The 15,282-nt window shown below is 54.1% G+C and overlaps 1 protein-coding gene across 1 annotated transcript in view; it reads left to right on the top strand.

The window, feature by feature from the left end:
* Positions 1-11,806, top strand: part of Snd1 (staphylococcal nuclease and tudor domain containing 1) — a 415,000-nt gene extending 403,194 nt beyond the window's left edge. Inside the window, exons 18-24 of the mRNA XM_047560726.1 lie at positions 2,076-2,217; positions 5,453-5,576; positions 6,415-6,484; positions 7,548-7,661; positions 9,186-9,389; positions 11,061-11,105; positions 11,211-11,806. Coding sequence (XP_047416682.1) covers positions 2,076-2,217; positions 5,453-5,576; positions 6,415-6,484; positions 7,548-7,661; positions 9,186-9,389; positions 11,061-11,105; positions 11,211-11,276 — 765 coding nt within the window. The 3' untranslated portion in view covers positions 11,277-11,806. The remainder of the gene's footprint in view (positions 1-2,075; positions 2,218-5,452; positions 5,577-6,414; positions 6,485-7,547; positions 7,662-9,185; positions 9,390-11,060; positions 11,106-11,210) is intronic.
* The last annotated feature ends 3,476 nt before the right edge of the window (positions 11,807-15,282 follow it).

Genomic DNA, 15,282 nt, shown 5'->3' with positions numbered 1-15,282 from the left:
CAGGGCTTGCTGTGGTGGTCTGGAGCACTAGAGGCTGAGATGGAGGGTGGGTTTGCTGCTCCACCCATTTAAGGTGGTGCTAACGGCTGTGTCCCTGAGGCAGTTTGAGTCCCATCAGTCCTCAGAGCTGCAAGGGTCCCAGAGGACTTGGCTGCCCAGAGTTTATAGGAATGACTGACCGAGTATACACTTAGTTCCACCCAGGGAGGCCTAGGAGGAAAACCCCAGCCCCAACAGGGCAGAGACTTTGGAAGCCTCTATAACTGTCCCCAAAGTCCTCTAGCAGAGAAGCCCCCAAGCTAGAGGCCTCTCCACATATGGGCAGGTGGGCCCTTGAAGGATTAAGACAAATGTGTGGGTATGAATGGAGGCAAGACTGTGGATTCAAGTCCTGCCATTTATCTCTCCTCTGGCTGAACAGGGGTGAGGGTGTTGGAAGCAGAGCTCTCTGGGTGCTAGTGATGAGAAGGGTGGGGACAGGTATTAGGGTGCCTGGTGTCTGGGAAGTGAGAGCAGGTGAGGGGCTTTTTGCATTGGAGCCCAGTCACAGAGCAGAGGCCACAAGGTGCCACCAGGAAGGCACTGCTTTGTACCATCCTGGCTTGTTTCAGCTGGATGCAGAAAGACCTCTCTGTTTCATTCGGGTCTGGGGGCCTTGGTTCCCCTTCTAGTGCAAGAACACACTCATGCCACACACTGAAGGCACACACACTGAAGGCAGACGTGTGGGCTCTGGGGTATGACCCAAGGAGGTTTCTTATTCACAGCATCTGTGTCCTTCAGCTGCTTTCTGAGGCCACCCAGGGGTCTTTATGTCCCCTGAAAGGCACCATCTCAGTGATGGTGTGGTAATTTTACAAGGGAACAAAGGAGACCTTGAGAGGTACTTCTTGACCGAAGTCAAACACAAGTGAAAAGCAGTCAGGCAAGAGGCTCCTTACCTAAGCTTTTCCCACTGCCCAGTGCTACCTTTTCCCTCCAAGACACTCAGTTAGTGCCAAGGTGCCTCTGGGAGACCCCTAGGGCCAGGCTGCCTATGTTTCAACTACTGGTTCCCCTACTTGGGATCAAGTTCATACTTGAGTTTCCCCATTTGTAAAATGGATAATATACTTCCTCAGGGTTTTTGTGAGGGTTAATTGAGTTGATATTTGGAGATTGTTTAGAAGGACGCCTGGCACTAGAAAGCATGTAAGTATCCAGCTGACACTTGGATCATCTCCTGTTCTGTGTATGTGTCTGTGGGACCCCATGTGTGGTCTGGTCCCCCGTACTCCCCACTCCCTTGCTGCTGCTCAGCTGGAAAGCCACTTCCCTCCCCTGCTCTGACAGGCCTCAGTACTTGGATAATCTCCTGGCCGCAGGATTGGACTTGACGCGCTGTCACGTCGAATCAGCTTCTGAGCCACTGCAGCGCTGACAGCACAGGACTTGGGGAGGGAAGGGAGGGGTGGCCCAGCTTCTGAGCTGAGATGGGAGCAACCTGCTTTGCTGGAAGTGAGGAGGGTGGAGCAAAGGAAAGCTGCTCAAGAAAGTCCTTCTTGCACAGTGAGGAGCCCAGGGTGGTGGCTTGGAATGCCTCTGGAGTGCCCATGACCTTGGGCCAGGTGGGGCCTGGAGAATTGAGCAACCTGCAGAGCACTGTGGGAAGGGAGATGGAGATCTGCGACACTGGAGGTGGCCTAGTGGGAAGCCCAGAGCCAAGGTAGTTCATTAGAGGGAGTCTTCACACTCTGGTACACATGAGGACCACCTGGGAGCCTGGTTTTCTTTTTGATTGAGTCTCTGGGATCCTTCTAACATATTCTAATTTGGTGAGCCTAGGATAGGTCCCAGGATCTTGCATTTTTATTGAGCTCCCCAATTGCTTCTGATGTCTGCCAGAATCTGAGAACTGCTGAGAGCCAACCTTCCCCCCTCAGAGGTAGTGGGGTTCCAGGGACTCAGTTCAGAGTGATTCAGGTGCCCCACAATGACCCTCACACTCACCCAGGGTTACCCCTTTGCCCAAAGCCCTTCTCCTGGTGCCTCTGACATCCCTTTTCCCTCCTCCTGTTTGCTGCCCACACGTGCAGGTCTGGGCTCACTATGAGGAGCAGCCAGTGGAGGAGGTAATGCCTGTGCTGGAGGAAAAGGAGCGATCCGCCAGCTACAAGCCTGTATTTGTGACCGAGATCACTGATGACCTGCACTTCTACGTGCAGGATGTGGAGACAGGTGAGTGACCCAGCACCACTGGCTTTCAGCTCCCGCATGGCCCAACCATCTCAGGGAAGGGGAGCCCCTCTTCAGCAAGAGGGAGGAGAACAGCCCAAGGTTCCAGGAGTCCCCCTTGCAGAACTTATGCCACTGCCACCCCACCCCCAGCCCCCTGATTCATGTCAGGAACCCACAAGTGAGCCCTGGAGTAGACAGGGCAGGAGGCAGGAATGGCAAGGCTATGCAGGTCCTCTGAGGACGGGTGAGATAACAGATTTGTCTGGGTGGTGCTCTGAGACTCTTAGGTAATGCTTTTGCTCCCAGACACCCCTGGCTGGGCTGAGCATGAGGATTTGTAGCCCTCAAAGTCTGTCAGGAAGCGAGGAGCAAATCATCTATATGTGGTCAGGAAGCACCAGCCGGCATGTTTCAGCCCCCACCCCTAACTTCCCAGGGAAGGTGACAGCCTGGCTTCTCCTTCTCCAGAGGTTAGCATAGCCGGAGTGGTGGCTAGTTTCCATGGCAACAGGCAGGCTCTAGGGGAAGTCATCCCCTGATAGTCTTTCTGAAGGACCCTCTCCTCCCTCCTGTCCTTGAGGGCTACATACTATGACCAGTCCCCTACTCAGAGACCTCAGGCGTCTGGAGGACAGAGGGTCGTAGAGATGGCTCTGGCAGCAGCTGGCCTCACTTTCTATCTCCACGCCTTTACTCTCCTGCTTCTTCTCCCCACCCCACCCCACCCCACCCCCACCCCCATGTTGGGAGCAGAGGAAAAGGCTCTTAGAACTGCCTCTGGGTCCAAGGAACCAAGTGCTTGGCAGAGGAAGCTACAGATGTCACTGACGCCTTGAGTGAGCAACCCGAGAGATGTGGGATGTGGCTCTGCCCCACACCCAGGCCCACTCCAGATTGCCAAGAGTCTCGTCCCAGCTACTTCCCCTCTAATGACATTTTCTAGGCAGCTGCTTTTGTGGCAATGTCATCTCACCAAGAAAAACTTGACCATTCTGGCCTTGAACTGACTCTGCTTAGGAAGGAAGCTTGCAGGGGAGGGTAGAGATGTAGCTAAGTCCTCGAGATGAGGTTCTCTCGAGGCTGACCACAGTCCTGGTGAAAGCTGGCCCGGCAGTCTCCTTGGAAATGAACCCAGGAAGCGGCCAGCCTCCAGGTCCGGCTGTGTGGCAGGGAAGACCCAGTTTTGTGGTGTGGTCTAGGGAAGAATCAGAGTTGTTCATTAGCCAAGGAGCCAGGCCCTCAGAGACCCTGTGGGGAGAGGAGCTCAAAGTAGACCCTGCTAGGACAGACCAACGTCCCAGTGGGCTTACCCGGAAAGGACCTGAGGTGCGTAACAGCTGGCTCTGAAGCCTCCGCGGCTACGCTTGAGAGAGAGAACAAGTCTTCCTGTGACTGCCCTGTCATAGTAAACCCCACCTCTTGTCTCTGGCTGCTCCAGGAAACCAGGATACTAAAGGGAATGTTAATCTGAGACGGAAAATAAGGAAAAAGAGAAAACCGCATGTTCAGGGCATAGGGGAAGACGAGGGAGTGAGGTGCTTCTTGGAATGCCACCTGGATTGGGTGGGCTTCAGAGGAGACCCTATTGCCCTCAGGTGGCTCCATAAAACTCACGAATTAAATAAACCCCAGATTCCTAGGCTCCCTCTTAGGGAACCGTCTAGCTCCTTGGGGACATCCTCTTGTTATTCCCCCTTCTCTCAATTAAAGCCCACTTTCAGAAAGGATCTGATGAAAACATCGACATAGGCTGCAAATAATCAACTGGGCTCTGTGTTAGGACATCCCAGAGGGCTTCACCTGTTCTCAGAGGGCAAAGGCCTACTTCTCTGGCCTCAAAACAAAAAATACAAGAAAATAAAAGCAGAGCAAGTAAGGGAGAACCTGTCAGTGTAGAGGCTTCCTCTTAGTCTGTGGCGTGGCTCTACAGAGGCCTGGCCTCCGGGGAGGGGAGGGATTGCCACTACCTGAGAGTCCCTGTGCTCACACTGAGCTGTGTGACTATTGGGACTGCAGCTGTGCAGCAGCCTGAGCGTGGACATGTGTCTTTGTGTGCCTCTGCAGAGATCATTTTCAGTGCAGTTGAATTATTAAGCACCCTGCATGCATTGGGGATTCTCCTAGGTCTTGTGCAAGTAAACAGAGACAAGTGAGCTATGCTCTGTGCCCTGAAGGAGCGCACAGTGTAGTGGCAGAAACATAAACACAGACTAGGAACATACAGGGCTGATGGTAGCAAGTGTAACGACAGTAAACGTGCTCCTCACCCATTACAGCTTGGCCTCAGGCCCTCGAGAGAGAGAGGTCCCACACTTACGACCACATGTCCACAGCCCAGTCCTCAACTCTGAGAGAGAAGGGGCAGCAAAAGTCTGAGGCAGAGCTAGAATCAAAGCCAGAAGGGACACAAAGGGAGAGGCCACAGAGGACAGATACCTGCCATGGTGGGGGCAGGGAGGGTGCAGCAGGAACAAATTAAAGAGGGATACTGAGGAAGTCTTAGATGTCAGACTGTCACAAAAAAACCTATAGACAAGCAGCAGGGACCACTGACCCAAGGCCAGAGTGATGAAGGCGATACAGAACAGGGACGGGGACTTGCTCTCCCCCATTGAAAGGAGGCACGAGGGTGGGAGGCAGCGGAAGTTCTGTTCAGCACAGATCTCACAAAGTGACAAGGGTCAGAGCAGCCCAATTTGAATAGTTGGGGCTCTGGACCCTGTTCCTAATTCTTACCCCCATTTTTCATGAATGGCTCCAATTATGAGTCCTCTTTCTGTCCAGGGCTTTATGGGACCCACCCTTCATCTCTTCTGTTGCCCCCAGGAGACATTAGAGTGGCTTCTGTCACACCTCTGTGGCCTAGGCCAGGATCTGGCCCTTATAGGAAGGGGCCCAGTCTGGCCAGCTCTGACTCTGGAGAAGCCTGCTTAGACTTGGCCTTGCTCCCATCCACTCCCTTTCCCATTGGTCCTCACTCAAAGCCCAAGCACATTTGAGGATTCCCACAGTCCCCGCCTGTAGATTGGAAGACTGCGTTCCTACAAGGGCCCAAGTGTCCCACGTTTGAAGATGGACAGCATGAAGCATCTTAAGTGGGGACTACAGAGGCCCTGCCTGGGCTGGAGGCAATCAGGGCTGTGGTACCCTCCAGAATTTCACACCCTGCTTAGTCCCACGATGAGGCTCCAGCGAAACATGGCAATTGGGACCCACTACCTTCTTCCTCCTGTAGGCACCCAGCTGGAGAAGCTGATGGAGAACATGCGCAACGACATCTCTAGCCATCCCCCTGTAGAGGGCTCCTATGCCCCCCGCCGGGGAGAGTTCTGCATTGCCAAATTTGTAGACGGAGAATGGTAAGCCACCCAGACCAGCAGGGCACAGAGCCTTAACAAAAAGGGAAACAGTGCTGTCCTGGGGCACAGGCCTGTACAGCTACAGCTGGATTTCAGCTGTTGACCTTAGTGTCTACCTTCCACTGGGTTTTTAGCGATGGTGTCCACCAGCTCTTCAGGGTGTCCCTGTGAGTCCCTACAGTCCAGCCAGCCTGTGGAGGATGAAGTGGTGTCCCTCCCTCTCTCCTGGGGAATGCCGTGGTGGGTGCACTACCCGGCTGGCTGGAACTCTCCATCACAGCCCTCATCCTCACGGGAAGAATGATGTCACAGGAGTGAGGTGGAGGCGGGTTCACATTGAGCCCAGACCAGCCGCCTGACCCTCCACCTCTGCTGTCTGGGACATGAGCTATAGCACTCACAGGCCAGAAGAAGGTCACGAAGCGTGATCTGCCAAGGGTAGGGCCCATGGCCTTCCTAGGGTGACGAAGTGACTTGGATGTGTTCCCTGCTGCGGCCTCCCAGACAGATCTGCCAGCTAATTACAGCTGCTGTTTAGTGTGCTGGGTTTAAACAGCAGACATCAATCTAGTCATTAGTCTTGTTGCTTTATGCCCCAAGGACACATTAATCTGCTCCACATGCTCCCTTCTCCCTCCTATGCTCCCAGCTCTGCTTTGACTCCATTAGATGGTGTCCACAGCACCCTGAGGCTGGGCTTCCATAGAGGCTGGGAGCTGCCCTCTGCAACACCAGGAGATCCTGGGCAAGGAAATGCTATGTCCGCAAGCTCTGGGGGGAACCAAGCTCCAGCTTCCTCAGGGCTGTCCCTGGAGCTCTGCCTATGATGCCATTGCAGGTACCGCGCCCGAGTAGAGAAAGTTGAGTCTCCTGCCAAAGTACACGTCTTCTACATCGACTATGGCAACGTGAGTGATGGGGGCCTGCAGAGGAGCAGGCAAGGGAGGGACCATCACACACAGAAGTCCCTTAGGCCACGTCCATCTGATCTCTCAGGGTCCCTCTAAGCACCTCTGCTGTTCATATAACAGGCCTGGCCTGAGTGACCAGGCAGAAGGGTATCTATGACCAGAGGCTTGCAAGCATGAATAGGTCCCACCCTGACCACCCCTACCAAGGATGAGAGCCCAGCCGCCTCCATTCTTCCCCTTCTGCCCAACCCAAAGAGGAGCCCAGTCTCTGCCGCAGAGCTTCCAGTCCTCCTGCTGAGCCAGGCTTTTCCTTCTGCAGATCCCCACACATCTCCAAGCCAGCTACCTGGGGACAGTCACAGAACCGAGAGCCTGGTATCCCTGGGAGAAAAGGCTCTCAGGCTGGTCCTGGGAGTCTTGAGAACAGTCTGGGGGCATTCCCTGTAGACTCAGCAGCAGGCAGGAGAAAGGGTATCATCAAGGAACTTGGTGCTTCTGGGGTGTGACTGTGGTCATCGACTTTCCTCCCGAGCCCTCCTCAAGGACTGGCATGGAAAATCTGCTACAGAGAGTCCAGAGCTGGGCCATGCTCCCCACTTGTCACCTGGCACACACAAGGAAGAGATCTTGCCAGACTGGGGTGACCTCATCCATCTAGGCCAGAACCAGGGGCAGACCCATGTACTACAGGGGCCCTGTGTCAGTGTGCTCCCCAGCACACTTCCATGGTCCATGAAGTAGCAGTTAGGGAGCTCCACAGAGGGAAGAGCATTGGAAGGAAACAGTAAAGTCGAGGTATCGCCATGATTATACTCATGGGAGCCACCCGGGGTGCCAGAACCAAGCCCAGAGTGAGAGGCAGGAGTCACAGCTTCCCCACTGGTTGCTGGCACAGCAGGACGTGTTTTTCCAGGGCTTACCAGCTGTGTGTGTGGCTAAATGGAACAAGTTGTGGGGCCAGCAGGGAAGGCCCAGAGTTGGAATTCCCCCCAGAGGGTTGTCCTTGAGAGCCAGGGGGCATTGCATGTGTTATACTGTTGGCCTGGTGCTTCCTCTGCAGAGAGAGATCCTGCCATCCACCCGCCTGGGGACCCTGCCCCCTGCCTTCAGCACTCGAGTACTGCCAGCTCAAGCCACAGAGTATGCCTTTGCCTTCATCCAGGTGCCCCAAGATGTGAGTCTTCCTTCTTCCAAAGCAGACTGTCCCCTTAGCAACTGCCACAGCCTTCCCAGGCTGGCAGGAAGAGATGAAACAGTGAAGAATGGTCTCTTAGTGCTAGGACTCAGAAAATGGGAGTGTGACTGTGGAAACTGGGGGGAGGAACCACAGATGAGGTGACATCAGAGTGTTTCAGCTTGGTTTAAAGAAATGGGGAGGCCTGGCGAGCCAGGATGCATGGGGACAAAGACTAGGCCACCACCACAGATCCTAGGGGCCTGGTGGGCAGTGCAGGAGTTGAGAAGGGAAAGGTCACTGAGGGCCTGGGTACTATGGTCTCTGTCACCCTGACAGTTTGTTCTCTGTATTGTGGATGAGAGGGGAAGCGGCAGCATTTTCAGCCAGAGCGTGACATGATCAAATCTGTTTCTGAAAGTTAGTTCTGGTGGCATTGTGGATGGGAGAGACTGGAAGAAATGGTGGGGAGACCTGTCCAGGCTACAGACAGTGACAGCCACACCAAGGCCATCGAGTTGGGATATGGAGGAAGGCTAGACAGGTCTTAAACACATAGTCACATCAGAGGGGAAGAATCTAGGACGCAACTGGATTTCCCATACGTGGACATGTTGCTGTTGGCCAGGACGAAGGAAAAGAAACTGCCCTCTAGGTGGATACATGGTTTTCCGTATGGAAAAGAGATAAGACCTTGAGTTCTGGGTTTGAGCATTAAGACCAGGGGAGCGTGCGAGACTGTGCAGTGAGTATGTGGAAGGTGCGGTGGAGCAGAGAGAAGCTCTGCAGTATGCGTTCCACCAGCTGAGGGCAAGGAGGCAGGGGCAGAAGACCTGTGCTCAAGTCATAGGTGGCCCTCAGTTTCCAGAATGGGAGAGCCAATGTCACTCCCCAGGGAGTTCCAGCAGGCTGGACTTCATCTTTGAGGAGGGCAAGAGTGTGAGGACAGCGTGGCTGGTGCTGCCACCTGAGGCAAGGTACTGGAAGCGGAGGGGAAGGTGGGAATCAGCACAGGTAACTTTTTCCTATCTTCATAAAATGTGCTGAAGGGAAAAAGAGAGACCACAAAAGATACTGAGGGGCAAGTACTACAAAATGAGTGAAGGGCAAGTCCAGAAGGGTGGGAGACCTGAGGGTGGCAAGTGCTCAAGATGCCAGTAAAGACAAAACCAGGGATTCGATGCAGTCACTGCTGCAGCTAAACACTGCGGAAGGTAGGAGGTGAGAGGGCCAGGGCAACAAGTAGGGTTACGTGGGGCAGGAAAAGACACTTTTCCTCAAAGCCACAGGACAGGTAGTTGGGGGCCTGAGAGTAGGAGAAAAGGATGGCTCGAACGCAAATGCCTGCAGTGAAGGAAAGGGGGTTCTTCCTGTCCAGTGCCTGTTCCCTTTGATGGGACCCGACAGGAAGGGCACCAGGCCCCTGCTGACCTTGTTTTCTTGGAGGTCAGTGGAGGATCAGGGCCCAAGTGGCTGCTCAGTTTTCCTCCACCTTCTCACGAACCTGGCTGGGTCCCTTCCCAGGAGGATGCTCGCACAGACGCCGTGGACAGCGTGGTCCGGGATATCCAGAACACTCAGTGCCTGCTCAATGTGGAACACCTGAGTGCCGGCTGCCCCCACGTCACCCTGCAGTTCGCTGACTCCAAGGGCGACGTGGGGCTGGGCCTGGTGAAGGAGGGGCTGGTCATGGTGGAGGTGCGCAAAGAGAAGCAGTTCCAGAAAGTGGTAAGTGAAGTGTCCCCGGCACCCCACCACCACCATCACAGATGAGGGGACTGGGGGCTGCACCTAGAGCCCCCGAAGAAGGGGGGAATCCACCACCCTGCTGGTCCTGCTGGGGAAAGATAATGGATTTGGGTTTGTTGGGGTTGTTTTTTTAAAAAATCTAATTACATCCCAAATTAATTGGCTGCGGGCTTGGCTGAGAATGCAAACTGGAGCGGAAAGTTTCCCTTTGCATGTACCCCCAGGTGACAGGCTGGGAAGCCTTGCCAGGGGTAAGAGAGGGTCAGAGCCTATCTCACTGTCTCTGCTGATCTCTTACTTTTCCGTAATGCACAACACCCAAGTCCCAGCACCCAGGGCTACCCAGAGTCAGAGTTGCCCAGGAGGCAACACCACAAGGACTATCACGACACTTCTCAAAGGCCTCAGCACCCCTGGAAAGGCCCTAGGACTGGGAGCCTGGGAGCACCAGTGCTGACGAGATGGGAAAGTCACCCTTGAAAAGCTGGGCCTCCCGTTCATGAGATGGGGACTTGCCTTGCTGCCTCACAGCTGGACGTTGGTCGGGGCAGTCAATGCCTGGGTGCACCCTGTTCTGTTCCCTTATTGGTTGTTACGTTTGGGCTCTGGATGCTGGGCAGCCCCTCCACGCAGCACCACATGCATCTGAGTCCCTCCCTGACCTCACACCAAGCACCAGCCAGGTCCCCTGCAGCATCACTACCCAAGACTGGAGCTGAGTAAAAGGCAGCAGGTAGTGAGGCCCAGGTCCTCCCCAGACTCCTCAGAGACGCAGGTGGAGAAGCCAGATCCCCAACCTTTCCTCGCTCATCCCACCACTCTCCCCTTAGTGCCTCCGGCCATGTAGCATGCTGGCGGCTGGTGGACCGTGGCACTGGTTATGCCCATCGATGCTTTCTGGAAGAAGATACGGGTGTGGATTGCTACCATGTCTCCAAAAAATGTGACCCATCCCATCCTCCCCTCAGAGACCTCCAGTTTCCTCACATGGCTTCTAAGAGTTTAGCTAGTTTCCCTGTAGAATTGGAGATCTTAATGTCCCTGTATGAAGCTACCCATAAAGTTTCTGGTATCTAGAAATTTCTTTTGCCCCAGTTCCTGAGGCAGACACCTACCACATGTTCATTCATTGGTTCATTTTCTCAGCAACGTTTATTGAGGGCCTCCCATGTATCTGTGAGAGGGGACAACATTGGCCCCGGGGAGCTTACATTCAAGCATGAGGAGACCAAAAATGAGTAAATTAAACAGAATGTTAAGAGACAAATACAGGGAAAAAGAAAAAAATGGGGACTGGGGTTGTGGCTCAGTGGCACACTGAGTGGCACTTGCCTAGCACGTGTGAGGCACTGGGTTTGATCCTTAGCACCACATAAAAGAAAAGAAAAGAAAAAATGGAACTAAAAGGATCAGGAGCATAAGAGGGTATAATTTTAAATGGGGTCATTTGAGTCTGTATTAAAAAGATGGTATTTTATCCAAAGACTTGAGGGGACAGGATAGATAGCCAGATGGACCTCTGTGACTGCGCTTTGGTGCTTACTCTGGTAACTGTGACTCCTGGAGGGCTTCGAGCACCTGAATGACATGGAGCTGACCGAGCGTCAGAAGGCCCCTGTCCTGACTGCTCCCTTCTTTCCTGTCCCTCAGATCACAGAGTACCTAAATGCCCAGGAGTCAGCCAAGAGCGCCAGGGTGAGTTCTTGCCTCGGCCCCCCCAGGGCATACTGGGTTGAGAGGCTTGGCCCAGTGGGTCCCAGCAGGTCCCACACCCTGAACAGACGTTCTCTTTCCTCACAGCTGAACCTGTGGCGCTATGGGGACTTCCGAGCTGATGACGCTGACGAGTTTGGCTACAGCCGCTGAGGAGAACCTCGCCTGGCCCCCAGCACCGCTCATGCCATTACTCTTCCTCACCAGGAGAGTGTTCCAACTCCAGACCTGGGGGAGGGGTGTAGATTGGTCCAGCTTCGCTTCTATGTATGGAAATGTCCCATAGGGTGACATCAGGGCTGGGGGAGGAGGGTAGCCTGAGGCTTGCTGGGGACAGGCCATCCTCCTCTGGGATGACAGCACTGCTGTCCACAGTCTCTCCCAGCTGATTTTATATTTTTATTTGGGGGTTTGTGGTTTTTTAAAAAATTGTCCTCAAATCAGGAAGAAATATGAATGACTCTGTCCTAGTGAAGGGGGTAATCCTGACGCCCAAGGCCAGCTGCCAGCTGGCACCCGCCTCTACTCCAGACTGCCCTTCCCCAGCTCTGTCCAACTGTTGATTATGTGATTTCTCTGATACATCCACTCTCAAATGCCAGCGTGTCCACATCTGCCCCTTCACCAGCCCATTCTGTATTTAAAGCTTTCAAGGCCCAATAAAATAGTACCTGCTGTCTGCAGCCCTCGCTGTCATGCCAAGAGCCTGGGATCTTAGCAGCCCTAGCCAAGAAGAGACTGGGATACCCAGATGACCCCCAGCTAGTCATCCAAATGCCTAGTCACGACCCCTGAAAGCACAGTCCACTGGGGAAGCAAGGCAGTTCACAGGGTCCCCAGCAACTCCTGGGGCCTGGTGGCCACCACTAGTAACATGACCTTCACACAGAAGGCTGGACATCCTGTTGATTCATGTGTGTGCCTGCCCTCAGGGACCTTAGAGATTCAGAGAATCTTGGCTAGCATACCCAGGCAGGGAGGTGCTGGCTGTACTATGGCAGGTCCTGCTTGAGCCCCAGCAAGGATCCCAAAGGGAATTAGGTGACAAGTGAGATGAGTTCCCCAGTTCCTGCTGGGCCTGGTACACAGTCCATTAAGAACAAGGCCTACTTGTCCTTCACTGGAGAACAGCCCTGAAAAGACAGGCTGCTCTAAGAAAGGTCCAGACCCCTAGCAGGAAGACCTGTGTGCTCCATGCCAGCTTCTGTTCTGTCCTCAGGCCAGAGCCGACCCAGAGCCGTTCTCACCCATGAGGTATAAGACCCACTAGGGCAGCCATATGGTGTGCAGCGAGGACCCTGTCACAAGCAGTGAATGCCAGGGAGAAAGGTAGAAGTGTGTGTGTGTGTGTGTGTGTGTGTGTGTGTCAGAGAGAGACGAGGTCAGCACTCAGCGCAGCCAGTGTCCAGTCCTGCCCATCTTGGACACGAACTCTGGTGAAACCTGGCATCAGGTTTTCCCTGCTGCCCCAGAGAAGTGGTCCTCTAGCCGTGGGGGTGGGGGTGTCAGTGCAGGTGGTAGTCCTTACTGGCCAGCTGTCCTCCCAAGCCACGGTCCTGTCCAAACACTTGTTCTGGACACGGTTTACATGGGCTTCTCCCTTTAAGCCAGAAAGGTGAGTGCCTCTTGGATTCCGGGTGCCCATGTAAGGAGAGAGGCAAGAGTGAGGAGGCCCAGGGAGGGGAGGCAGGAGAAGTGTGCAGTTGGTTCAGCTCCAGTACCCACCACGTTTCCCCTTCTCTCCTGGGCCTCGTGTTTCTGCCTGCAGCCCCACGGGGCTGGTCAGAGTGAGTACTGCGCTCCTTGAGTCAGATCCTTCACGGCTCAGTGAACTGCGTTTCCCATGACTGTGTGCCCCTTGGGGTCCACCACATCAGCAGGAGTGCGATGGTGACACGTGTGATCTCTTCATCACGCCCGTTCCCGGAGAAGCCGTCCTGCCCCCAGCAGGCGGGCACACTCTCACCATGACCTCTCATTTTATTCTTGTCCACGGAAAAGCAAGTGCCCATCTCACTTTCTCTTTACCTCCAAGGTGCTTACCAGTAAGGCCAAGAGGTAGGGTGCTGAGTATTCACAATGAGCACCCTCGGCGGAGGGGCAAGATGCCAGCCCACTCTTCTGGAAAGGGTCTGAAATCATCTCCCTGTCGTAACAGTTGCCTTGGTTACCTCTGCGCCCAAGGATAAACCCTCCTTAGTTTTCCAATTGAAATTATGCTTGGGCCTTCCCACTCCTTATTTCCTTTCCTTCTTCCAAGGCTGGTTTAGACAAAGGTCAAAGCAGTCGCCATGCAGATGGCTCTGCCGCTGCTTACCTGTGTGAGTCCAGCATGGTGTTCCTCTCTCCTCCGCAACTGTTGAGTTCCTGAGGTTTGTCCTGGGCGGGACTGGGACCAGAGTGAAGCAACCCATTGCCAGGGGTACAAAATTGAGAGAGACACTCAAATGGTGTGTTTGTGCGTGCGCGCGCGTGTGTGTACGTTTGTACGCGCGCGTGGCATTTTCTACCTTCATCCCAGCTTGTCCACTCAGTGTCAGCACTTGGAAGTAGCACCAAAAGAGCCTCTGCAGGTTCTTCCCCATCTCCTTGAGCTAAAGAACTTGCCCCTTAACCTCAGGATCATGGGTTCTGCTTCCTGCCCACCTTTCCTACTGAACAGCAAGATCTTCCACACATCCATGCCTGTACCTGGCAGGGATGAAGACCCAGAGAGCACCCAGCACAGGGTCCAGCAGTTGCCAAGGCCCCTTTTAGGCTCTCAAGGGCATGTGGACTAGGCAAGGAGGCTGCAAATGCAGTGGGCAGTGCCTGGAACATAAGGGACTGAGCCCCTGGTCCAGGTGGCTGGGAATGTGTCCCAGAAGAAGAGGGGAGATGGGCTACCCAAGGGCAGACTTTGGGAGATGCTGTGTCTCAGGCTGATGCGGCAGAGCCTAGGGTTTGGGGTGAACCCCAGGGAGGTACTGATGCTGGAGACTTCTCCCAGCCACTCATCTTACCTCTCCCTGCTCCGTGCAGGACAGGACAAGGCAGGCAGTGGAGGAAGGGCTCCTGTAGCTGCCTTACTCTATTTATTGGTTTGATTATTTCTGTGTCCTGGGGAGGGAGTCAATGGACCCCTTTTCTTACATTAGGCCATGTTGGGAAGCACCAAGGAGGGGCTGGAGAACTGGTGCCTCAAGAGTGGTTATTGATGTCCTAATTACAAGAGGATGCTAATTTAATTTGAACCTAATTACAGTGCACTACCCTGGGTGGCATGTGTTTTAATAATTAACGTCCTTCAGATGCGTAGGAGTGTAATAATATTTACACTAGGTTGGCCAGCAGCCTGGGGAGGCGGGCTGGGGGCCCATACACCACCCTCCCCCCGGACAGCTTGGCTGCTAGCAGGTGGGGAAGATGGCACATGAGTTCTGGTCGCCTAGTATCTTGTCACCCTTCCCAGGAAACATGCTTGGGCCTCATTTCCAGCATTTCCTTGACCCAGCAGGCACTCTGCTCTGCAGGGTGCAGCACTAGAGTTCTGAAATCCATCAGACAGGCCCGATCTGCAGGCCCCAGCTCCCCTCCTCTCTCCCCACACTCAGAACCACCCGCTAGCGCGGTTCTGGCTCCCGCCCGCCTGGGCCATCCCAGGGAAGGGCTTGTTCGAGAGGCGCTTAGGAGGGAAGGAGAGCTGCTTGGCCTTGATCCATTCCTTTTTTCAGAGGTAACATTAGTAAGGAATCAACATCCAGAAAAGTGCATAGATATAAGGTTACAGATCAAGTTTTCATAAAGAGAACATCACCGTACAACATTGCACCAAAAACAAGAGTTCGGCCAGTCCTCCCCAGGCAGGCACCGTCACCCTGTGGGTAACCCCTCCTTGACTTCTATCCCAGCCGAGTTTTGTCCAGGTGTAAAACTTACGTAGGTGAACTCAGTCTGTATTCTAACACGGGGACTTTTTCACTGGGCATGAATCTGTGAAGATTCATCCAGTGGGGCTGGGGAGACGGCGCAGTTGGTAGAGTGCTTGCCTTGCAAGCACAAGGCCCTGGGTTCGATCCCCAGCACCGCAAAAAAAAAAAAAAAAAAAAAAAAAAAAAAACTCATCCGGTGCCACAGGAGGTTCAGAGCATGTGGGTTTTTTCCAGTGTTCTGTGTGAAA

This window comes from Sciurus carolinensis, chromosome 8 (genome assembly GCF_902686445.1).
Source record: "Sciurus carolinensis chromosome 8, mSciCar1.2, whole genome shotgun sequence".
Classification (NCBI taxonomy): Eukaryota; Metazoa; Chordata; class Mammalia; order Rodentia; family Sciuridae; genus Sciurus; species Sciurus carolinensis.
The sequence above is the reverse complement of the archived record's forward strand: the minus strand, read 5'-3'. Positions and strand labels throughout refer to the sequence as shown.